Below are 10,949 nucleotides of genomic sequence, written 5' to 3' on the forward strand. Positions count from 1 at the left end.
TTCGCTAGGATGGTCTCGATCTCCTGATCTCGTGATCCGCCCGTCTCGGCCTCCCAAAGTGCTGGGATTACAGGCTTGAGCCACCGCGCCCGGCTGAGCTTGTCATCTTATCTGCAAAATGGGATCACTAGCATGTATCTCGCTGAGCGGTACAGATGAACGAACTATGTAAAGCATTTGGCCCACTGCCTGGCACTACTAAGCATGCAATAAATGGAAGTTACTATCATAATGTGTAACACATATAATTATGAAAATTATATTTCCAAGATATTCTGGGATCTTTACAATTTCATAATTTTGCTCTTTTTACCATACAACACTCCTTTTATTGAAACAAATACAGACTTTGGAGTCAGACAGCCTAGTCTGGATTTGAATTCCAGCTCTCCTTCTTACCAGCCTGGGGCTATGGAGAATGTTGTCAATTTCCCTGAGCCTCAGTGTTCTTCTCTGTAAAATGTGTATAATAACTGACTCCCAGGCATTTTGCCAGGATTACATGGGATTCCTACCCAGTGCAATGTCTAGTGATAATATAAATGCTAAAAGCAACTTGTTAAATGTATAAATAAATGTGATTTATTTTTGCTCCTTTATATACAGTATCATGGATAGAATTTGTAGATGTGTGTACTGTGAATACAATGGCCACTTCTCTTGCTCCCAAAGTGTCTCTGAAGCCTGGTGTTTCATCCTAGCCACAGAAGGGTTCAAAAGGCCATAGCATCACCAGTGTGGGACCTGTTGATAGGGAAGAGAGAAGGGGAAGTCACAGAACCAAGAGAAACTCCCTTTTCCTGTCTGCCTAGGATTTGCTTGTCTTCCACACAGGCTGTATGTTGTTCCCTGTTGATATGGGGGTCTGTCAAGTGTCCAGCTTTGATTGGCATCTCCAGTACAGAGGAAGTAAGGAGCTCCTTAACTTTCAGGAGGTGTTTTCCTCTGGACTTGCAGACTAGAGTCCCAAACACATTCTCTTTCTGGCACCACTGGTGAGAGCAGAGAGCAATGGAGAAAATCCAGAATCATGATGTCAGAGCTAAAAGACCTCAGAGAAGGGAGGCGGTATAGTGGAGTGGTTCAGAGCATTGATTGGGGCGGTCAGAATAACTGAGCCCAAATCCTGGCCATACCACTTACCAGCTGGATGACCTGGGGCAGGTTATAGAATCTCTCTAAACCCTCAGCTATAAAGTGGGGATAAGAATATTGCTGATTCATATGAAATCAGATGATTTGTATAAAGCTCTCAGGACAGTGTCAGGCACATAGTAAATACTCAGTATTTGAAAGCTGTTACCATTTTCTCTTGTTCTGCCATTTCATTTTCACAGTTGAGGACCCTAATGGCCAGAAAGAAAGCACAGCTCATTAGCTGTCCACTCGATCAGAGCTACTTCCCAGGCAGGGCTGTGCCAAAGGCACGTCCTTAGGGATCAAGACCCTGCATTAACTGTGCTGAGAGCAAGAACCAGCAGCACCACGCTAGCTGTGGGGTTGGAGCCTTGAGGGTATGTGCAAATCAAGGCATGACTTCCACCCAAATGAGTGCCCAAAAGAGAAAGTTCCTTCCTGCTGGAATTATTTATTCTGTGATTAACAAAGACTGTGGAAGCCCTTTCTGATATTTTGGCTTAGAGGCTCAGAGTTTAAACTTGTAACAGCCATGGACAAGGGTTTATTATGGGCCTGTTCTTACTTGCTGAATTGAATTCATTATTATGATGCCTAAGCAACTAGGGGTCAGGAGCTAAGTACCTAAGGCAGACAGCTAGGATTTTGCGATCAGAGGACAAAGTGTCCAGGAGTGGAGAGGCTTCAAAAACTGAGCCCTGTTTCCAGGCCTCTGTAATCTCCAGACCTCAACTTGCTTTGGAGCCGACTTCACCTCTAAGTGTTCAGGGAGGGGTCTGGCACTTCAACAGGCCCCACCAAGTCCTGGGCAGCAGCCCCAGTTTCTGGTGACCTTCGTGCAACTTTTGGGTTGTGCTTTGCTTTGTTTTCTTGTTTGTTTCTTCATGGCAGGGTGGCCTTTCCCTGCTTCTGGGTGGGAACTGAGGGGAGGGAGGATGCTTTGCTCCCATCTCCACAGCTGTGTTTACACTTCCCTGTCAGGGACTGTCTGGGGCCCAGCCTTTCCTCAGTTCGCTGTGTCCCTTCTGAAAATTGCTATTTGATATCTCTGTGGGCATTACAAGGCAGGGGCACAACAGGCCAAGGGGTCACTGTCCGAAGGGGGCTGAGGTTGGAAGGCACGAATACTAGTGCAGAGAGCTCTGTTTGAATTCTGAGAAGCATCATCTCCTTCCCTTTCTACCAGGGGCCTGAGGACCAGCAGGGGACGAAAGTACACTTAGAACTCCCAGAAGGACTAGAACACGTGACATGTCATTTCTAATCATGGGCTTCAACACAATCTTGCTTTGTGATGGGGATGTGAGTGTACAGAGCAGAGCAGTCTTCCCTAAGGCTTTGCTGGGCCCAGTGGTCAAAGATGTAGCATGTTAAAGCCAAGAAGATTATGCTAAAATATAAGCAAATTAAAAAGGATTTAAGAAAATGGTCAAGTAAATAATGCTCTTCTTCTCCAGGGAGCAAGTTGAGCTGGTATTAATCAGTATACTAGGGTTGCTGGACTCTGGGCCAAGCCCAGGAGAGTAGCTGCCAAGGCAAATCAGGCATCAGGTTTCAAAAATTAAACACATAATTTTATTTTTCTGCAATAGGGAACTTTCAGAAAAAGAACCAGCCCTATTAGGCTACTCAGCACACTTTGTCCAGTTTCTTTCAGCCCCAGAGGCCTCCAATTTAAAGCGAGATGAGCAACTGGAAGCCAGGAGTGACACAGTTATTCCCTTCTCCCATTAACTGCCTGGGGGTGGGGCTGGGAGGAGTGGGGCAGGGGTGATTGTACTGTTTTTCAAAGGTCCAGTTGCTGACCACTTGCCAGAAGTTTTTCTACGAATTTACAGGACAAAGACCTGAAGAGTTGCAAAAGAAAAAGAATTGTAGAGGAAGAGCTAGCTAAAGTTTGGCTGATAATGTCTCAGGAAATGTCAGCTAAGAAAGGGTCTGGTCACAGGAAAAACTCTCCCATCACAATGAGTAGGAACCAACTGGCAAACAAATTTCTCACGCTTATTGGTGATGTGGAAAGTTGTTTATTGTTTATTGTTTGTTGTTTATTATTGTTGTTATTATTATTGAGACAGGTTCTCATTCTGTTGCCCAAGCTGGAGTGCAGTGGTGCAATCATGGCTCACTGCAGTATTGACTTCCCAGGTTCAGGCAATTTTCCCACCTCAGCCTCCTGAGTAGTTGGGACTACAGGCCCACACCACCATGCCTGGCTAATTTTTTGTATTTTTTGTAGAAAGGGGTTTCACTGTGTTGCCCAGGCTGGTCTCGAATTCCTGAGCTCAAGCAATCTGCCCTCCTCATTCTCTCAAAGTGCTGGCATTACAGGAGGTGGGCATCAGTAGTTATTAAAGCTCCTTGGCCTGGCGCGGTGGCTCACGCCTGTAATCCCAGCACTTTGGGCAGGCGGATCACCTGAGGTGGGGAGTTCAAGACCAGCCTGACCAACATGGAGAAACCTCGTCTCTACTAAAAATACAAAATTAGCCAGGCGTGGTGGCGCATGCCTGTAATCCCATCTACTCGGGAAGGCTGAGGCAGGAGAATCACTTGAACCTGGGAGGCGGAGGTTGCGTGCGGTAAGCTGAGATCGCGCCATTGCACTCCAGCCTGGGCAACAAGAGTGAAACTCCGTCTCAAAAAAAAAAGCTCCTCAAGCTCCCCAAGTGTGAGCCAAGTTTCAGAACCACTTATCTAGAAGGCAGCGGGAATAGAAAAGAATGCCAGTGTAAATTGCAAGTATAAAGGAATATTTTCCTTGATTTGTAGTTAAATGGATAGGGGCAAGGGAAAAACAGCAAAGTCGAAGTTTTTATATAAAGAAAAGAACACTAAATCTGGATGGAATCCAGCAACCTGAGTTTAAGACTTGACAGAATTATTCATCTGTGTAAGGCAAGTCTTTTAACTCCTTTATGCCAGAATAACCTGATGTATAAACTGAAGTTGCCCTACATAATTCATAGAGTTGTTATGAAGATTACTTGAAAAAATGAACATGACATGCTAATAAAACACTTTGAGACAAAATCAAAATCAAGACGGTATTATTTTGCATTTTAATTTTTAATTTTAAAAATTTATATTTTGAAATAATTTCAGATTTACTAGAGTTGCAAATATGGTAGAGTTCCTATATGTCCATCAAACTTCCTTAATTACAATGATTAAAACCAGGAATAAGATTGATAAAATACTATGAACTAATATAGAGATTTTATTCTAATTTCATCAAATTATCTCACTGGTGTTCTTTTTCTGGACCAGGATTCAATCCAGGATCACACATTACATTTAGTTGTCATAGGTCCTCAGTCTACCAATCTGAGATGGTTCCTCACCCCTTGTCTTTCATGATCTTGACACTTGGAGATACTGGCCAGTTATTCTGTAGATTGTCTCTCATTTTGGATTTGTCTGATGTTTCCTCATAATTCAATTCAACTTATGCAGGCTGGGCATGGTGGCTTATGCCTGTAATCCCAGTACTTTGGGAGGCCGAGGTGGGTGGATCACCTGAGTCAAGAGTTCGAGATCAGTCTGGACAACATGGTGAAATCCCATCTCTACTAAAAATACAAAATTTGCCGGGTGTAGTAGTGCATGCCTGTAAATCCAGCTACTTGGGAGGCTAAGGCAGGAGAATCGCTTGAATCCAGGAGGCAGAGGTTGCAGTGAGCCGAGATTGCACCATTGCACTCCAGCCTAGGCAACAAGAGCGAAATTCCATCTCAAAACAAACAAACCAAAAAGAAAAACAAAAAAAAAATCAGTTTATGCGTATCTGTCAAGAATACTACAGAAGTGATTTTGTGCGCTTCTCATTGCATCATGTTGAGAGGGACTTGGTAATACCTCTCAGCGGGGGGCAACGGCTCATGCCTGTAATCCCAGCCCTTTGGGAAATCAAGGTGGGAGGATGGCTTGAACCCTGGAGTTCAAGATCAGCCTGGAAAACACAGCAAGACCCTGTCTCCTTAAAAAGAAGAGGGAGGCCGGGAGTGGTGGCTCATGCAGGCAATCTCAGCACTTTGGGATGCCGAGGCAGGCAGATCACCTGAGGTCAGCAGTTTGACAGCCGCCTGGCCAATACAGTGAAACCCCATCTCTACTAAAAATACAAAAATTAGCCAGGCGTGGTGGCACGAGCCTGTATTCCCGGCTACTTGGGAGGCTGAGGCGGGAGAATTGCTTGAGCCCAGGAGGCAGAGGTTGTAGTGAGCCTGAGGTGGGAGAATTGCTTGAGCCCCGGAGGCAGAGGTTGTAGTGAGCCGAGATCTGGCCACTGCACTCCAGCCTTCTGTCACGCCACACCCCCCCTCCGGCAAAAAAAAAAAAAGGAGAAGAAAACAATACCTCTCACGACTACTGATGTTAACTTTGATCACTTTGTTAAGGTGGTGTCTGCCAGATTCTTATCTGTAAAGTTGATATTTTTTACCTTTGTAACTAGTAGGCGTCTTGTGGGGATTTATTTTGATACAAGGCTACAATTTTGATTCTAAGTGACTAGAAGAATTATGGACAGAAATAGGGAGATCAGACACAAATAAAGGGCTTAGAGCCCATAGACAGGTGTCTGGGGAACTGGTAGGGGTGAAGCATCGGTATGAAGGTGCTCTGGGTTGGCTTGAAACGCTGAAGTGAGATGTGGCTTGCAACCAGCGCGTGAGGATGGCGCATCCGCTGAATAGGGTCTTCAGGAAAATATTAGTGGCTCTGAGAAGGTTTCCCCAGAGCCCTTGCCCTCCCCTGCCAGCGCCGCTTTGGAAGCCGTCGGGGCGGCTGCACCCGCCAGAACTCCTCAGTGCGGGTTTTTGGCGGCAAATGACCGACGTGCGACCGCGCGACACGGGTAGGTCAATGCGCAAGCGCCGACAGAAGCGCGGGGCGGGGCGCAGCGCAGGGGTGGGGCCGCAGCGCGCATGCGTCCTAGCGGCGCGTCCCTGCGGCTCGGGATGGAGGGTGAGTGAGTAAACAAGCCTGGGCCGAGCGGTGGGGCCGGGCCTCCTCCCCTCGCCGCCCTGGGCCTGAGGGAGGGAGAGGCGGAGGGATCAGGGAACTGGAAGGAATTCGAGGGACACACTGCCTCTCTAGCCGGGGGTAGCAGGCGCCCCTTCTCATTCCGAGGGCTGGGGGAATGGGGGCGATGGGGCGAGGGAGCCCCAGGCGAGGACAGCGTCTGGGAGTACGAGGGCTGTGTGCCCGGGAGGAGGAGCGGCGGGGGCGGGCTCGGGGACGGGGAATCCCGTTGGACGGCAGGGTGGGACGGTGGGCGGTGGCACCTGCGGGGGCCTTTAGCGAGGTGGACTCTGGGGACCTGGAGCTGTGCTTGGGGAGAGCTAGAGACCGGGGCTGATCTTGCGATGGCTTTCGGGGCTGTTGAGGAGGGGTAGCAGTAAAAACAGGGCCGGGACTAGGGTGGTGAGTGAGTCAGGCTCCCAAGGCACTAAGTGTAAAGGAATACTGACTCAGGGTCGTGCAAACGCAGTGAGCGCCTCCTCACGTGCGTCCTGGGTGCCTCGGTCCCCTCGCCCCGGGCCTGGCCCTGAGCAAGAATCTCCTTCACTCCAGACTTTTGGTCTCACGCCAATGATCGCTGACCCCCACCATTCTCCCGAGGATCAAATGATATAAATAAAAGTGCCTCGAAGCAAAGACAAGGTGTTGTATTTGGGACATGCCTGTTAGGAAATGCGGGACAAACTTTTATTTCAATAAAAAGTGACTACTGAGGAATTGTTTCTTGAGCAGGGAAGGGACGGGATGCCTGAAGGATGTTAGTGCCCCCAGGGAATGTGAGGGAATATGGAGGGTGAAATGTAGGGTTGTAAATGGTGTAGCCCAGGCCGTTAGGAACCTGACGCTTGGCAGGGGAGGATGAAGTCAAAGAGCTCAGGCAGACTAGCAATTGGGGTGTGCAAGGATAGCATTAAAAACGTGGGTCTCCTCCACGTTTGCTACCATGCTGCCGTTGAATAGAAAAATTCCCACACCCAGTGTTTTTTAAGTTTAGGAAGCTGATATTGAAGGAGGTTTCCAGCCTGAGAGGTGCTAACCCTATTAGAGGTTTCTGTGAAAGCTTGTCTATTTTAAGTCTTGGAATCTTGATAAAAGAGATTACTTACATAGGAGAGAGTACTTAGGAGTTAGGAGATAAGTACTTTAGGCTGGGCTCAGTAGCTCACATCTGAAATCCCAGCATTCAGGAGGCCCAGGCAAGAGAATAGCTTGAGCTCAGGAGTTTGGGATCAGTCCAGGCAACAATAGTGAGACTTCATCGCTACAAAAAAAAAAAACAAAACTAGCCAGGTGTGGTGGGCTTCTCCTATAGTCCCAGCTCCCAGCTACTTGGGAGGCTGAAGCAGGAGTATTGCTTGAGACTGGGAGGTCAAGGTTACAATGAGCTCTGATCCTGCCACTGCACTCCAGTCTGGGTGACAGCTCGTGAGACCCTGTCTCAAGAAAAAAAAAAAAAAAAAAACCGGATGCAGTGGCTCATGCCTGTAATCCCAGCACTTTGGGAGGCTGAGGCAGATGGATCACTTGAACCCAGGAGTTTGAGACCAGCCTGGGCAACATGGTGAAACTCCATCTCTACTAAAAATACAAAAATTAACCAGGTGTGGTGGCACACGCCTGTAGTCCTAGCTACGCGGGAGGGCTGAGGCATTAGAATCGCTTGAACCTGGGAAGTGGAGGTTGCAGTGAGCCGAGATGGCGCCACTGCACAACAGCCTGGGCAACAGAGTGAGACTCTGTCTCAAAAAAACAAAAAACAGGCCAGGCACAGTGGCTCAGGCCTGTAATCCCAGCGCTTTGGGAGGCTGAAGCAGGCGGATCACTTGAGGTTAGGAGTTTGAGAGCAGCCTGGGCAACATGGCGAAACTCCTTCTCTACAAAAAATACAAGAATTAGCTGGGTGTGGTGGTGGGTGCCTGTAACCCCAGCTATTCAGGGGGCTGAGGCACAAGAATCGCTTGAACCCGGGAGGTGGAGGTTGCAGTGAGCCAACATTGCACCACTGCACTCCAGCATGGGTGACAGAGCAAGATTCTGTCTCAAAAAAAAAAAAAAAAGGGGAGAGAGAAGTATTTAAAAATGCACATACATAATAGGAGAAAGGACCATTTATAAAACTGTAATAATGCTATCAGTGTCAAGGTTTATGCTTAGTGTTGTGTATCACAAACATAATGAGTCAACTCCAAAGGCAGGGATGTATGTTTTATTCAATGATGTACCCCAAACACCTAAAACAGTAACGCATAGTAGACACTACTATTAAGTATAATAGTAGGTGCTCAACATATATTTGTGGAATAAATCGTGGGAAATTTCTGGCACTGGGAGTCAGGTGATCTGGATGCTAGTGTTGTCAGTAACTGGCAGAGTACTTGTATGTCAATTGTGGAACTTGATGCTAAGGCCCAGCTTAAAATTCATTAAAGTGTAAATGACTTCTTCATTAGTGCCCTTTGAAACAGCACTAGAGGCCAGGCTTGATGGCTCACACCTATAATCCCAGCACTTTGAGAGGATGAGGCTGGTGGATCACCTGAGGTCAGGAGTTCAAAACCAGCCTGGCCAATATATGGTGAAACCCCATCTCTACTAAAAATACAAAAAATTAGCCAGGTGTGGTAGCGGACACCTATAATCCTAACTCTTGGGAGACTGAGGTGCGAGAATCGCTGGAACTCGGGAGTGGGAGGTTGCAGTGAGATCATGCCACTGCACTCCAGCCTGGGCACGAAAGAGCGAGACTCCGTCTCAGGGAAAAAAAAAAAAAAAAAAAGAGACAACATTAGAATGAGGCTGGAACTAAAAATGAAATTTTACTCCCAAGAAGACATTTGGGAGAAGGGAAAGGTGAGAAAAATGCGGTCAGGCTTGTTACTTATATATTTGCCTTTGAATTATACCTTCAAACAACCGATTTCAGTCTAGACACGTGGCTCACGCCTGTAATCCCCATACTTTGGGAGGCTGAGGTGGGCAGATCACTTGAGTTCAGGAGTTTGAGACCAGCCTGGGCAACATGACAAAACTCTGTCTCTACAAAAACATTACAAAAATTAGCTGGGCCTAGTGGTGTGGGCCTGTAGTCCCAGCTACTCAGGAGGCTGAGTAGGGAGGATTACTTGAACCCAGGAGGCAGAAGTTGCACTGAGCCGAGATCAAGCCACTGCATTCCAGTCTGGGCAACAGAGCAAGACCCTGTCTCAAAATCAAAACAAAATAAGAAACTGATTCAGAATATTAATTTTGTCTACTTTTAATTCCTAAGATCTGAAACCTGGCTTTCTTACTCTATAGGCAACAGTTCCTTCCCTTTGATTTGCTCTTTATATGAAAGATGTAACAATTCATGTCATTAAGTATATCTTTCTCTGGTCTTGGACTAAGTTTAAAAAGTTTCACTTTGGGTCCCCCACACTGTGGCTCACGCCTATAATCCTATCTCTTTGGGAGGAGGCCGAGAGATTGATCACTTGAAGCCAGGAGTTTGGGACCAGCCTGTCCAACACGGTGAAACCCCATTTCTAAGTCCAACACGGTGAAACCCCATTTCTACAATTAGCTGGGCCTAGGGGCACACACCTGTCATCCCAGCTACTTGGGAGGCTGAGGAACGAGAATCCCTTGAACCTGGGAGGCGGAGGTTGCAGTGAGCGGAGATGGCGCCACTGTACTCTAGCCTGGGCGACAGAGGGAGACCCTGTCTCAAAAAAAAAGTTTCCACTTTGTTCACTAGTAGCATCCCAGAAAAGATTTGAGGTAGCAACACTAAAGACACCCTAATTCCATTTCTACATAGAATAAAATAAACAGAAAAGAGAGAACAATGTGTGGAGAAAAGTGAAGATAATTAGATAGGTTGGGATTGAGGGGAAGGGTTAAAAGTTAAAAAAAAGAAAAATTGTGCTTCTCCATTCTGGAAAGTCCCTAGCTTTTTGTTTGTTTGTTTTATGTCCAAACTGTGTACATATTAGATTCTTTCCTACTCTTTAGTCTATCGGTCAGTCATCAGTTGGGAGTCGAGTACACTGCACCCTAAAGTCATGAGTTACTTAATGGGTAATTGGAGTTCAGTATCTTTAGTGTGTCTTATTCTCTAACTCACCTACCCTAATAATTTGATTCAAAATAGATGAAAAAGTCTTATTTTTATTGGACAGTATGAGCAGTCACTAAATGCAGTACAGTATTAAACTTTGGGCTGACATAATACGGAACCAGTCAAGATAGTGCTCTGACCTGTTAGGAGATTTCTTTTACTCTTCCAAGTCAGCGTTCTGGCTGGGCACGGTGGCTCGCGTCTGTAATCTCAACACTTTGGGAGGCTGAAGCAGGGAGATTGCTGCAAGTCAGGAGTTCAAGGCCTGTCTGGGAAACACCGCAAGATCTTGTAGGCTGGGCACAGTGCCTCACGCCTGTAATCTCAGCACTTTGGGAGGCCAAGGCAGGTGGATTAGCTGAGGTCAGGAGTTCAAGACCAGCCTGGCCAACATGGTAAAACCCTGTCTCTACTAAAAATACAAAAATTAGCGGGGGCAGAGGTTGCAGTGAGCTGTTTTTGCACCAATGCACTCCAGCCTGGTGACAGAGTGAGACTCTGTCTCAAAAACAAAAACAAAAAAAATAGGCCGGGCACGGTGGCTCACACCTGTAATCCCAGCACTTTGGGAGGCGGAGACGGGTGGATCATGAGGTCAGGAGATGGCGACCATCCTGGCTAACACGGTGAAACCCCGTCTCTACTAAAAATACAAAAAAATTAGCTGGGTGTGGTGGCGGGCGCCTGT

At 47.0% G+C, this 10,949-nt stretch overlaps 1 protein-coding gene across 3 annotated transcripts in view; it reads left to right on the forward strand.

Moving 5' to 3' along the window:
- The first annotated feature begins 6,020 nt into the window (after positions 1-6,020).
- Positions 6,021-10,949, forward strand: part of EZH1 (enhancer of zeste 1 polycomb repressive complex 2 subunit) — a 57,648-nt gene continuing 52,719 nt past the window's right edge. The window contains exon 1 of one of the 3 annotated variants that reach the window (XM_011929683.1): positions 6,021-6,105. Coding sequence is in view for 1 of the 3 variants with exons in the window: in XM_011929682.1 (XP_011785072.1) it covers positions 6,099-6,105 (7 nt within the window). In the remaining 2 variants the exon portion in view is untranslated. The remainder of the gene's footprint in view (positions 6,106-10,949) is intronic. The other 2 variants (XM_011929684.1, XM_011929682.1) reach the window with 2 other exon arrangements.

This window comes from Colobus angolensis, unplaced genomic scaffold (genome assembly GCF_000951035.1).
Source record: "Colobus angolensis palliatus isolate OR3802 unplaced genomic scaffold, Cang.pa_1.0 Scaffold83, whole genome shotgun sequence".
NCBI classification, from domain to species: Eukaryota; Metazoa; Chordata; class Mammalia; order Primates; family Cercopithecidae; genus Colobus; species Colobus angolensis.